At 43.7% G+C, this 14,369-nt stretch overlaps 1 protein-coding gene across 5 annotated transcripts in view; it reads right to left on the reverse strand.

Annotated features, from left to right (window-relative positions):
- The window catches only part of AMOT (angiomotin), a 63,772-nt gene that overhangs the window by 27,468 nt on the left and 21,935 nt on the right, over window positions 1-14,369 (reverse strand). For 4 of the 5 annotated variants that reach the window (XM_075106234.1, XM_075106233.1, XM_075106232.1 and 1 more), the window contains 3 exons: window positions 9,724-9,888; window positions 7,357-8,275; window positions 374-827 (listed from right to left, as the gene is read on the reverse strand). In XM_075106234.1, coding sequence (XP_074962335.1) covers window positions 374-827; window positions 7,357-8,228 — 1,326 coding nt within the window. In that variant the 5' untranslated portion in view covers window positions 8,229-8,275; window positions 9,724-9,888. Of the gene's footprint in view, window positions 1-373; window positions 828-7,356; window positions 8,276-9,723; window positions 9,908-14,369 lie in introns of those variants that run through there. The other variant, XM_075106231.1, reaches the window with a different exon arrangement.

Genomic DNA, 14,369 nt, shown 5'->3' on the forward strand with positions numbered 1-14,369 from the left:
GCCCTTCCTGCACTACCTTAAGTCTTTTAGACTGATGGCAAAATGAAGCCTGCTGCTATCCTGGACGCAAGAACACTAGCTTTAATTTAACCAAGCAAGCCAAGCAGTCAGCCTCTTCAAGACAGCTGATGAGGATGCTCTTTTGAGCACGGTCAATTAGCTGTTAGAATGAAACTGAAGGCAGAATTCCATCATGTGACAAAGTTAAGCTGCTGCCCAAAGGGACAGGACACAGACTAATCAATCTACATATAAAAGACTCTACAGTAGATAATCAATCCCTCAAGCAAGGAATGTCACAGTTGCAGATTAGATGATTCAATTATGGACAATACTAGACACAGGAGAGTGCCTGATATCCAAAACCACCCACCTTCTGCAGCCGGGCTACTTTCTCGTAACACCCATCCAGCTCCTGTCGTAGAGACCGGTTCTCTTCTGACAGGATTTCCACCATCTGCTGGGCCCTGGAAACTATGGCAAAAGGATCTACTTGCATCTGCTGATATGGGGAAGGTATCTGCTGAGCCCGGGACATTACTGAATAGGAGTCGCCTTGCTGCTGCTGCGGGCCTAGGAAGGGCTGGCATAGTCGGTACAAATCTCCCTGATGGACTTGGTTTGACAAGAACGGCTGTTGGGTCCGTGGCAGGATGCCAGGATCTCCCTGGCTTGGAGTCAGAGGTTGCTGATGCTGGGAAGGGGACAGCCTGGATGGTGGCGGAGACTGAAGCAAAGTCAAAGATCCCAGGGATGTCAAGGAAGAAGTTGGGCTGTGGTGGTGAGGTGGTCTCTGTTGTAACTGCAGCTGCATATCTGGGTTCTGCCTGGAAAACAGAGAGCAGAAGCTCCATCAGAGTCATGCAGAAGATGGTGCACAAACGCAGTGTCAAGGTGTGGGGTGACTGGTGCAGCTCCTATGCACAGGCCTTCCCACACAAAAGACTCATATGTGAGGTTTTCCTCATTTTTATAAGTTTTTTTAAAAATGCTTCAAAATCAAATCACTATCAGAAAAGATATTCTAAGTGCACGAAGCTCATTCCTCTTGAGCCTGTTTTGTACAGAAGCACCAAGAGAAACTCCATCAACAACTACTAACCAAAATTATTTTTGTAACTTTCCTCCACGCTTTGTGGATAAAATGGCTAAACTGAGGACTGTTGGGAACGGGGTCTTTTGTTCTGTCCTGAAACGTGCCATCTCTCATGGAGAAAACACTGAATTTTCTTCTGCAACTCAGGATACAGAGTTAAAGGGATTGGCTAAGCTCTGTGTTACTATGCCAGCGCCACTGACTCGAGCTTTCTGAAATATCAACCAACAAGCTGCAGCCTGGTCAAATGAGACAGTTAAAGGATCTGAAAACCAACCTAAGAGTCAGAAGCAACCTTTCGATTCAGAACCACCCTCAGTCCTTTGCAGCAGGTATGCCTACTGCTCCTCACAATATCAAAGACAGATCCAGCAATCTATAGTATGCCTGATTCTGTCACAGAAGTAACTCCAAGCTATGCCACCTGACATTTCCCAGGCGCTGGAGATCCTCAGCTTAACTTCTGTTGTATTAGCCAAGTAAGAAACCTTAGACGATTGCGTGGATTTATCATGCTTGGATGACCTCAGGAGGCAAGTTTTGCTTCCTCCTCCAAAGATATTCAACCTTTAACTTCTCTGGATGTTCTTTATTCTAACAGTCGAAGTCACTCCCTCTCCATGCTACAGCAAGTCTGTCCCCCCCGGTGCAGACCCAGTCTTGCAGTTCAATGCGTGCTGAAATGCTCTTGTCTTTCTGATAAAATCTCCCACCCTTTGGGATGCAATTCAACCCTGCAGCTGGAAAAGCACATGCTGCTGTTTCACCTGGCCATAGCTGCTACAGAATACCCCCACGGTTGTATGTGCTCGCAGGAAGGACCTACGCGCTTGCTCTGCTGAGTGCAGTTGGGGTACTAGATGTACTAGACAGCCCGCAGCATAGCTCTCCCACCACACCAGGAGCGTTGGCAGCATGTCAATTGATAACAGCAAGCCTGAAGCTGAACTGGGAACTAAGGGGTTACAACGGGCTTCTCAGCGATGTGAAAACGCTCAGCATCATCCTTCCTGTTCTCTGCAGAAAGAACGCATCAACTCTTCATACCCGTCCAAAGAGGAAACGTCTGCATTACTCACATCTGGCTGGCAGCACATGTAGGAGTTCGTACATTCTCAGCCCAGTGCAGCGTTTGCTATTTCAATATCATGCATCTTATGCCTCATTTTCCCTGCTTTCCAGCAGAGAAGGTGCATAGAAGCCTCCAAGCTGGTGCTCAAATTCCTTAACAGGGAATCAAATCTAGTCTTTGTCACTTAGGGAAAAACAAATAATTACTGCTGTAGTTGCCGTTTCTCTCTTTCTCACACTCAGGTGACTGTGGTCCCTGTCAGCAACATCATTTCAGGAGCTGTTATTTTCCTAGAAATGATCATATGCAGCATGAGGATCTCGGGGGTCATGCAGAAGAGAGATGTGTGGTTAATTTCCCCAGGAATATTCAGTTTAGCAGCAGCAATTTGGTTCTTCCTCTCCTGGGAGGTCAGCTCTACTTATTATTGCATTTATTTCATTACCTTTATTTGCCAGTTCTCGTAATGAAGAATGAGGCAAAACCATCACATGCAACGCTCAAGGTCGTCTGGTTTGTCTCAGGTAGTTTCCAGTTCCTTTCTTAGCTCACCCAGTTATGTGCAGAGTTAAAACTTTGCATCTTCAGAAACCACTCATCTCCTTGACCTTATTCTTTACCTATCGTCACGCACCTCTCTTTCGATGTTATAATCAATTAGGGAATAACCTTGCTGTGACGTTTAATCTATGTTGACCTACAGAGGTTAGATCAAAAGATATACATTGCCAGTTTGCCTCATGGATGCAAAACCCACCTTTCCAATTTTGAACCTACAAAATACTCTCTTCCAGTCTGACAACAACCTGAAGCAGCTACTCAGAGAGACTGACTCCACTGATCTCAGCGTGTCAATATCATAAGCCTAATGAGGACCATTTAGTTGCCAATTGTAACAATTTGAGCTATTTGACTAAAAGCATCTCATTATTCTACCATCAGAGACGCATGGGCAGATTCTTGCCATTTCCACAGGATCTGAGCACTAACAAAAGGAACACAAAGATGGCCAAAGGAAAACAACAGCAGCAGCTAAATTCTGAAGGGGCAGTCTTTGTACTGACATGCCGGGTAATGACTTTTTTTTTTAACCTATTGTAAAGAACAACTCTAGGAAATCATGGCTGAGCATTTCTAAACAAGACACATTTCCAAGATTTCCAGCATCTCGGACCTCACATCCGAAGCCTCTCACATCTTGAAATTGTGGATTCAAGCTATACCATGACAGCTGGGATCCTCCAGTCTGCTGCATTACCAACAACATTAGAGCTTTCAAAAATGTCACAAATGTGTTTATAGCCCCAGCAAAATGAAGTAATGCAACTGGGGTAATACAGCCTATCTTTTAAAAAAAAAATTTTAAATTCTAGTAACCTCAGAGTGACAACTGGACCTTTTAAGATCTTGCACGCAAACTTCTACATACACATTCAAAGAACTTTTTATCACCTCAACTACTTTCAATTTTGTCTTATAAAATACTTACATATATTTTGTGGGGTCAAAACACCTGGCTTTGAGATCCCTCAGATTAACATGAAAATTGTGGAATTTATTTCTCTGGTAAATCAATTCTGGACTGAGAGATTCAGAAAGGTAAATGAACACAGCTGGAATTTTCAAGATTTTTAAGCCAGACTGCGAAATTTTAAGGTACAAATCACTACTGGAGTCACCTAACAGAACTGCCGATAGAATGGCAGTAGAAACTCCCCTCCATGAGAGAATCAGTCCTCGGGTAACCCTGCAGTAGTAATGAAAATTATATCCGAACTAACCACTTCAGGCAAAAATGCAGAAAGACTCTCAAAAGACATGGCAAACAAAATTATGCAATCTCCTTTCATTTGCCTCAGTGTTGTAAAGACCCAAAAACCCCAAACACAGGAAAAAAACTCAGGGCAATAATTCCCACAAGCGTTTAAGTTTGCAAGCATAACTTTAAGGGCCACTTCATTTTGAAGACTGCATCACGCAAGAATCTCTGCTTCCCCTACAGTGCCTGGCACGTACTGGAGAAACACACCATGCGGGCTGAGTACAAACCTGGATTTATGGTTCTGCAACTACAAGGAACACATCAGCTTTTAAGTCATGAAGACAGAGGTATGGAGCAAGGGCAGCTCTGCAAGGAAACCTAGCCATCAGGAGTCCTGAGGCTGCCAGGACTGCAAACATCAAGTCACGCAGAAGATCTGCGGGTAGAGCAACAAAGTGGGGAGGGCAGAAGAATGAAGAGATCAGGAAAGGTCTCTGGCTCGTTAAAATTTTTGCTGCCTTCCCAGCTTCTCTTGCCTGTTTCACGTTCAAGAAGCTACAGTTCCCCTCTCTTCCACAGCCCCCTTGCACAAGCTGGGAAACGCTGACTGCAGGAGGGAGCAGACTCCACTTGATTAGACAGCCAAAATCAAACCGATGCATTTTTGTTCTGCTTCCTAGTCATACCTGATTATCCCCCACTTTGATGCTGCTCAGGGGAACACAGGACACAGAAGTGATTTACTAATTATGGGACAAATTCTGCAGACCTCCTTCTCAAAAAGTTTCTGTGAAGTCAACGGGATTAATCACCACAGCAGGAGCTCAGTCATTTGGGCTCCGAACAGAGGATGGCGCTTGAATCGGAGAGACAGCCAGCTTCCTCTGCACCCAAAACTATTATCAACACGAGCCCCTTCTCCCCCGTCTCTCGCTGTTCTGCCACAGGAGACCTTGCAATCCCACAGGACACTGAGCCCAAGGCACCTGTCTTCTCCTCTTAGACCTGAAGGTTTGATTTCATCACCAATGCTGAAGTGCAGTAGAGACATTAGGGATTTTGGAGCTTCACATGCAGCCAACCCTCTTCTGAACTTTCTTTAAAATTTCCAAATAACAGCACAGATGCCTCCGGCATGCCCAGTATTTACATTAAACCAACATCATTACGAACATGTATGTGTTCCCAAACTTACACCGCCCAAGAGCAGGTGAGGCAAACTGTTTGCAGACTGGTTTAAACTTACCACACAGCCCATTCCTTTCCCAGACTGGGGAGGGTGAAGCATGAGAATGCTGTGAATTCCCCAATGTTTATCTTGCTCAACGAGTTTTATTTAACCGCATCGTTAGGTCACCCTCAAATTCCCCCGAACAATGAGGGGGAAAACCCGCAGAAAAGGGTGTGGCTTCATGAGCAGAAAGAAGGGGCTTTGTTTCCTTGACGCACAATTCAAAAAATGCACACATTTACCAATCCAAATTAATCCCGATAAACACAGAGTTGCAGCAGCACAGGAAAACTGGAGTCTCTGAAAATACTTTATCACTCCAGCGAGGCTGCAAAGACACTCGTTAGCACTGCCTGGTGCGAGGCAAACGCACTCCTGAAAGTTGTATGCCTTTAAAATCTTCACACCATTACCCAGCTGCACCTTTAGTAACACAGAAGGTTTCTTGTCTAAATGACAGTTTCTCTTAAAGTGTGTGGGAGAGGGAGGGGAATAGAGGACTTGCTCCCTTCCTTTGCTACGCTGCTCTGTAATTTATGGATTAGTCTTGCAATTGTTCTAGTGCTACAGCATTTGCTTGCAAAGGAAACCTCTTCTCTGTGCAGCTATTTAGGTTAAAAAGTAACCTCATTAGATTCCCAGTGCTTTGAAGACAAATTTCAGTTGCTTCCCCTACTGGAAATCTTGCCAGCTGAACCTTTCTCCTCCCCCCCTTCCCCCCCCATGTTCTTTCAAAGCAGCCAGGATCCATCCAATACAGACAAAAATCACCCTGTCTAGAGGAGCTGACTGTTGGCGTGTTTTCAAATACCTCTCCCTTAAACAGCAAGCAGGCTACGTCTCAGATTCGCTATATATAATATTATGAGTATTTCTGATGCAGCATAACCATTAAGGATCTGTTTCCCTTTCCTGTGTGCATGGAGATTTGAGGCCTTTGAATTTTCAAAAACATTTGCAACGAGCTTCTACAATCATTACCCCCCCTAAACCCTTTACTTCCCCTTTTCCTGGCCTCTTTATTATTTATTTAGCCAGATCAAAGGGCCTTTTCATCAGGCTTGTATGCTGCTGAAGTCATTTCAGATCACAAACAATGGTGGACAAACTCTGAAAATAGCTCCCCGTAGAACTAGGAAGGTTCTGAGCAGATTCAAATTCCCCAAAGCTCAGACTCTGTTCCCAAATACAGACCAGTTTCTTCTTCGTGCTCCCCTCAAAACACAACACAATACGTGCAAACACAAACATGCAGAGACCTCACCATTTACTTAGGTAGCAACGCTCCCCCGTTGCTCTTTTGTATTACCCTTCTTGCTTCAAAATAAGGCCAAAATCATTACACCAAATCCCACCTGGTCTTGGACAGTGATGAGGTGGTTAGGAAACGAGTAAAGTAAAGCTGTATTTTTAGCCCACCTGAATAAAACCTCATCTTCACCCCCACGGACATCAGTGTGTGGCTCAAGCCAAATCTAGCTCCTTATCTAGAGGAAACCAGAGCAGGCTGAGATTTCAAACGATGCAAGGAAAATGAGCGAAAGCTCAACAAGCAAGTCTGGGATGAGGCACAAAGCACGCTCCATTTTCCACTTCTACCCTTTGGTCCACTGAGAAGAAAATTTGAAAAACTCTAAAGGAATCTCAGGTGATTTTTGTTACCTGCACCATTATTGCTTTCATTCACTTTCTCCTTTCCTATGCAGCATTTAGATGCAGTCTAAACATAAAAAAAAACCCTTTTGTCTGGGCAAATGTAATTAAAGAACTGCTTAAGTCTTGCAATAACTAATTGCACGTTTCTACAATGAATCACACCATAACTTTGGCTTTTATAGCTAGCCTTTTGTAAGGATCTGGAGCCTCAGCATTAAACTTCCCCATGCCATAAAATCAAGCTGGCTTGTTTTGGTTTTTGGGTTTGTTTTGTTTTGTTTTTTTTTTTTTCATTTGTGGGTTGGTTTGGGGTTGGTTTTTTTTTCCAGACAGAGTCAGGCCTCTCTAGGTGAGCTACTGAAACAGGTTACAGTTCTTCCAGACACAGTCTGCAGCTGAACGCGAAATGTCATCTCACATAATCAAAATGGGATCTTTGCTGAAAGAAAATCTGCCTCAGGAGTGAGGGCAATGGACTGAGTTTTATACAGTCTTTCCTTAGGAGGCTGTCGTGGAGTTTGTTTTAAGATCTTGCTTACCTGACTGACCCATACTCAGGGGGGTGTTGATACCTCATCATAGGCCCATCAGATCTTCCCTGCTGGCTCATGCGATGATCACTATAGAAATGTCCCGAGTCCTGAGGTTTGCAGTTCATAGACGGGGTAGACACATTTTTGTAAGGATACTCTGGAGGAGGACCCCGCTGCTCCATTCCTTTCATGTTGGGCTGGGAAGGGGGCTGCACTGAGTTCTTGTAGAACTCATTGGAGCCAGAATTTTTATAAGGGTCGCTAGACTGCTGAGGAGAAAGTGGAGAGAGGGGGGAGAGCGGCGCGCTTGTAACAGGCGCGTGGGCCTTGACACCGCTGGTGGCCAAGGACAGCTGCATCAGCCTCTCGCTCAAGGAGCGGACGTGCCCTTGCTTGAGGTCCTTAAGTCCTTCATCCTGGTGGACCTTCCCTGGGCTCACCCGCTGAACCGTGGGTCGCCCTTCAGTCCTCATCTTTTGGTTGGTGACCCCTGTTACATAAAACGCTGCCCCAACACTAGCATGCGGCTGGCCCCTGAAATACTGCGACTGGACTTTGGCTTCCTCATAGGTCGGGAGATCCTCGCTGTTCTGAAGTCGTGGGGAGAGCTGCTTCTCCATGATGCTGTTGTCCACCTGTATCTCCTGGCCCTGGGGCTCCTGACGGGCAGCATGAGTCACAAGCTGGTGGTCCTGGGAGCTCAGCCCTTCGTTCTGAGATGCTGGACTCCCAGTGCTGTTGAAAGGGGGGGCATTTCCTGTGGCTTGCTGGTGTAAGGCAAGAAGGTTACGGTTGTCATTTGGGTTTCCGTATCTGAGCTGCTCCTGCAGCAGGCGCTGTAAAACTGTCGTAGCTGCTTGCTCTTCTGAATTCCTCATCTCAAACTGTGGTGCCTTTTGGGTGGAATGTAAAAGCTGCCCTTGACCTAAGGAAAGGAGACACGGTTATTAGCGCCTGAGTGGATCAAGTAAGAGACATTTAAGAGCAATGGCTTGAAATACAGAAAAAAAGCAGGTTAGATTACCAAAGGTTCCCATAACAATGGGAGTCATTAAGGCCCTTGACCTAAGAAGGACTTGCATGCCAGGGGGCAAGGCCTTGAAAGGTGATGAAAGGTGCCTTGTGAGTTTATAGGAATATCAATCGACTGCAAGCTGTAGGGATGCATTCTGGATACCTCAGACAGCAAGGCTGCTTTCAGGGAGAAAGGAGACCTATAATTCACAGGATGATGGTAAAAATGCCTAAGACCTGTTTGCTTTACAGTTATGGGAAGTGTATCTCACTGTTGGTAGCCCTATTTCCAGGCAGACAAGGCTTAAAGGGTAAAATCAGCAATTTGTCAGTTATGGGGGGGGGGGGGTGGGGGGGGGGGGGGGGTGTGGGAAGGAGGTCCATTGAGATACTATATGGTTGAAAGGAAGTAAAGAAATCTCTTCGCTTAGATCATTTAAAGCAATTAATGAATACCTCGTTAGCCAGCAGGTTTTTAGAATTATGAAATACCCAGAGCAAGATCAGCACCTAGTCTCCCTGCTGCAGAAAACACTACGTACTGGTGCAAGTGAGGACTCTAACTTCCTGCTGTACAAAGGCAACCAAATCCTCACACATCTAAATATCGTCAGCTGAATGCATGCAAATGCAAGCGGAGGAAAAAGAGTTGTCTGATCTAAGGAACAGAAAAAGACCTCTGAGTGGCAGGAAAAAACACTGTGTACCAATGAGAGAAACACAAAGAGCCAATGTCAAGCACATCCTAAGTACAGATTAAATCAGTTACCAACCGTGATTACACTTCGCTCAGTCTCCCAGTGGAGTCAGGAATTTGTCATGGAAACTCAAGCCCGTTGGCCTTGCATGAGTTGAAATATCCAAAATTAATGATACCTTTGAGACATTTAACTAAAAACAGAGCTACTTTTGAGCTAGACCAGTTTAGAATAGAGTATGCTTTAGTTGTTGGCTAAGATGTGGCTCTGCCCTGACAGCAGAACACACGCTGGTATTCCAGCAGTTTATTTTTACACCCTTTTTCTCATAACATTGCCCCTTAGCAAAAGGTAACTTGCTCCCAACAGTTTGTTCTGTGGCAAAGCCGGGGACGGACTGCAGGAGTCAGGAGACCTGAAGGGTCTGCTTTTTTCTGCAACTCCACAGCCACCCATTTTCCTCCCTCAGGTCAGCGTACCGCAGGAGTCTACCCCTGTAACACAAGGCCTTGACGCAGCAGGAAGACAGAACACTTCTGCAAACATTAATGAAGAGAAAGTTAAAACCACCTCATTCCAGGCTGCCTCAAACTAGGAATTCAGCCCTGTTAACTGTCCAGAAACATGATTCTTCTGAAATCCTATTTGAAGTGGCACATACCTATTTCCTTCACTTTGAGTTCCTTGGTAAGGAGGAGCAGTTCTGCCACATGGGCGGGACACGCAGCCTTCCTCCCGCAAGTCCAAAATCTCCACTCAGAGATGGCTTCAGTCTCCTCTTCAGTAGGCCAGATCACTTGATACTCTCCTCGCTTCCAAAATAATTCTGAGGAAAGCATTGAAAACATCATTTTAATCAGTAGATGAGACCCTAGAAACAAAAAACCTTGGCCCATATATCAGGTTTTTCTTTTGTAGCTTCTTGTTTTCTCCCAGAGCCCAACAATTTTGATCCCTTTAGGATGAATGAACCCCCCATCCTTAGCAATCTACTCCAGCTGCTGCTTTAATCATGACAATTTCTGCTCCAAGATTAAATGTTGCCAAGTAATGCTCTGTCCCATCTGTGCCTCCAAGTGAAACAGTGATTAAAACCCGCTAATTCTTTAACTCCATTGTTTTATTTTTTGCTAAGAATGAAAGCTGCAGCACAGATGATGATACTCTGTTTATGGCTCTTTTTCCAGTGGTGCTGTATACTTCAAACTATATCAGCAGAAATCCTTTGATGAAAGGTGATATGGTTAAATGCTTTATAAACTTTACCAAATTATGCCTCAGAAATGACTGTGAGAATGATCAGTATATGAATATTAGCTTTATTTTACAGACTGGGAAAGTTGGGGGTGGGGAGGGGAAGGGACACTGACAAAGTATATGCCAAAAATATAATGCAGAGCACAGCTCTAATTCCCAAAACATTCTTTAATTAAGTTACTTTTCCCTTTCAGAACATAAAGCACTAAAGAAACTTTAACCATTGAGGGCAGAATCAGAACACAGAAAAATGTGTACTTAGGTGTCTTACTCAAGAAGCAGTTAAATCTACTCCTGAAGGTGTCCTAAACAAAAAGGCAAATGACACAAAAGAAGTGGAACATACTTGTGCATTCGGTGTGTCTACACTTTAAGGGAAGGCAATTAAAACAGAACTAGTGAAATTAAAAAAAATATTAATCGGGATGTACAATTTAACTTAATTTCCTGGAATGCTGCAAAAATAAAGTGAACAAATGTAGTGAAGGAATGCAGACATGGATACTTCTGTCTCTGTCTTATTATGGCACACATCCACACCCAACAAAAATTATCTCAGATCTGCAAGTTAAATACTTGAGGTGTCAACAGCAATGTCAAGGCACATGAACAATATCTAACTAGGGAACAAGGCTGTGTTGTGTGGTATGGTACTTCAAGATGGTGGTTGAAAAAAACATCTAATGTCAAATTCTTAACTGGTGACTTAGCTCGAGAGGGTTATATTGAAAACAGCTGCCAGCAAATATGCAGTAAAGAACCCTTAAACCAGGCATTAAGATAGCAGATAACTAGAGCAATTTCTAGCCTCTTTTCCCAGTGTTGCACAACAGAAGTTCGGGATTCCTTGTCCCCCTCATACCCCTATCATCACCGACTTTTTTTTAAACAAAGTTGCCCTAAGCAACCCTTTTTATTAGAGCATAAAAAGGCTTTTATTATGCAATATGATGCTGCCTTTCCACCCAAAGATTTCTTTTCTCTCAACTGGAAAAATGTAAGGGGGGGGGGGCTGTTTATTTTTTTAATACAAAGATACAACCCAGCTTGACATTCTGCCTCTCTGCCTTAAAGATTTTCTCAACAGACAAATTCAATCTGTGCATATTTAACTCCTTCAAACATTCAAGGAGGTAATTCTGAATGCGACCATTTCACACACAGAGTTTCACTTCACAGCAACACAAGCTTACTCTGCCAATCCGATGAAGGGAAGGCACAGTCCTCTCTGGAAGCATTTGCTGGAACTGAATACTACTAATTTTACTGTGGATGTAAACTAGGAATCAGCCTGGAAATGCAAAACAAAAGGAGGACTGAAGTACAATATGAAGATATTCTGGCCAACAAATCCACTTTCTTTAAATCCCAACTGTTAGCATTAAGCCTATTTTTTCCACGTTTATCCCATTACTTTTAATTAACAAACAAAATCTTGTGGAACTAACTAGGGTGGCAGCATTCCTGGAATCTGCTTTCTGAGTGAGCTGGAAGCAAATGGTAGAACCATTGAGTTAACTTTTTTTATGTAACGAAACACAAAAATGAACAGTATAAATCTGTACTGACGCCCATGTGTTATTTATTTGGACACCAAATTCTATTTGTGTTAGGCTCTTCCAGCAATTTCAGTTTTCAGCATGCCAAAGATGGAAATTAGTGAGATGCACTGGAAAAGTTGTTATGATAGACCTGGAAGGAAATTGGAATAGATTCCATAGACATTTTAAACAGACATATTTGGGGGTTTAGCCTAAATCAGTTACAATGAATAGGACTGAATTCAGCCTACCAACACCTCTGCAAAAAAAATGTACTGGCTTATAGATTGGATGGTGCACTCTTCATAACCACAAAGCCTAGAAACACTTTGCTTTTCAAGTGGAAAATTCAGTTTTAGACTGTTCCAAGGAACCACTGTGAGGTGGATTTCCCAGGCTGAACCGATTTCGCCGTTTGTTCCTCAGCATTGTAGCTCTATCATTTTACCACCTTATTCTAAATTCTAGTCTGAATTTATTCATGGTAACTTTATATCTGTATGGTCTTGAGTGAAACATCAGAGTCTAGAACTGGTAGAGCTAACACAGGAATTGCACATTGCACGTAACCATGCTGAGATCAAGAATGGGCATAAAAGGGGAGGTAGCATAAGTACTGTTTAAGAGAAGACCCATGTTTGCAGGGCACTATGTAAAAACTCAGTAGCTGAAGCTTCTGTCTTAAACATCATGTAATTACGCACAGGAACCTTGCCAGTCCCTCGTGAGGACGAAAGATTAATGAAGAATTTAAAATGATAATACTGCCAGGCTGTAAGGAACCAAAGCAGCACATTTCTGTACAGCATGCAAATATTTTTCAGCATTATAAAAATAAACAAGCTTAGACAAGTGAGCTACTCACCACTGTTTGATGAGTGGCTATAATGCTATAGCTCAATTAGCCTGCATGGAGCAATAATAATCTCACAAGTAAAGAGAAGCATCTTCCTTTAGCTTGTGAAACTAAGAGGAATGCAAGAGTCCCTGTGAGGACAGCCTGTACGTACTTGCCCAGAATTACTGCTTAGCCAAGAAGCTAATTAGCTTACGCCATCAGGTGGGATGAGAACAGGTTCACCACCTCAAAAGGGCTGGAGTACAGTTAAGCACTTTCAGTTTTACTACTAAATTTTGTGTCACTCACCCACAAAACAATCCAGTGACAGTGATAAACTTCAAACTCAAGCAGTAGATTTGGCTAAGCAATTGTATTTTTCTTAAAAGATGTGCATGTGATACTATTGCTTATCCTGGTTGGCAACAGGTGATGGGATGCTATCAACGAGATGAAGTCTCAGGTTGTTTTTTTAGGTGCAGAGTTATCTTCAGACATACCTGCACACTGTCATAAAGGAGGGGACCACAAAACAGAGATAGCATAAAAAGGACTGGCTGTGAAGTCCCCGGGCAATCGCAGAGACCAGCTCACATGATGAGTCACCCACTGTTTAACAGAAATATGCCTTTGCTACATGGCCTAAGCAAAACCCAGCAGGCTGATTGCCAGATCCTGCAAAATTCGCTTAACTCAAGTGTAAGACCACTGGAGCCGTGGCTATTCTGCACACACACTCACTTTGAAGTGGCTAGTAGCACCAGACTCACAAGGGCGAGGTCCAAAATTATTTAATGAATAGTGCAGGTTATCACTGAATGCTCTTCATTTCATTTCAGCCCTACCCAAGGAGGAGGAAGGGAGAGAATACGCACTAGGATAGTCCTTGAGAATAAAGGTTCCCAGCGTCTGGCGCCAACACCCAAACCTGCAAGGCGGCATACAACAAATCCCAGAGTTGCGATAGCGTTTTAGCACCTGCTCCTAACCAAAAGTGTGTTTCAGGCTCCAGCCATAAACACTTCCCAGCTTTCATTCAACCACCCCATCCCTACTTGCCTAGATCTGCTGACTGTGGCTCAGGTGATCCTGGAGGGTGGCACCAAGCAGGTGCATGGAGCAGCGCCAGCATTACTCATCTTCATACCAGAAGGACAGAGTCACTGAGCAAACAAGAAAAACTTCCTTCTTTTAACTAAAAACAAGAACAATGTCACCCGCAGGGGTACAAATAATACACATACCCATTATATTAGATCATCAGGCAATTATAGCGAGAGGCCACCAGAACACCTGAAGATTGATCGCAGGTTCTAATAACTCTCTGGGCCAAACCAAGCCCACCTTCAGCAAGGACTATATCTCCTCACTGAGAGCCCCTAACCATTCCCCTCAAATACTCATGGTGTTGGGATCTGGGCACAGAACAACACAAGAAAGCCTGGCAGGCCTGAATAAAAAGCAGCAAGTCACTTGGTCTGGCTTGAGATAAATAAGTCAAGACATCAACATAGGAAGACACCCTCTAAATAACATTTCTAAGAAAAAAAACTGAGAAGACCTTACTTGACCCTTGAATTACTGCTCCCTCACTGTAAAGTATCAATTTCTTCACAGGGAAGTACCTATAATCTTCACCAACATAATTTAGGTTTTCTATTACAAAGGAAA

The sequence above is a fragment of the Phalacrocorax aristotelis genome, chromosome 11 (genome assembly GCF_949628215.1).
Source record: "Phalacrocorax aristotelis chromosome 11, bGulAri2.1, whole genome shotgun sequence".
Taxonomy (NCBI): domain Eukaryota; kingdom Metazoa; phylum Chordata; class Aves; order Suliformes; family Phalacrocoracidae; genus Phalacrocorax; species Phalacrocorax aristotelis.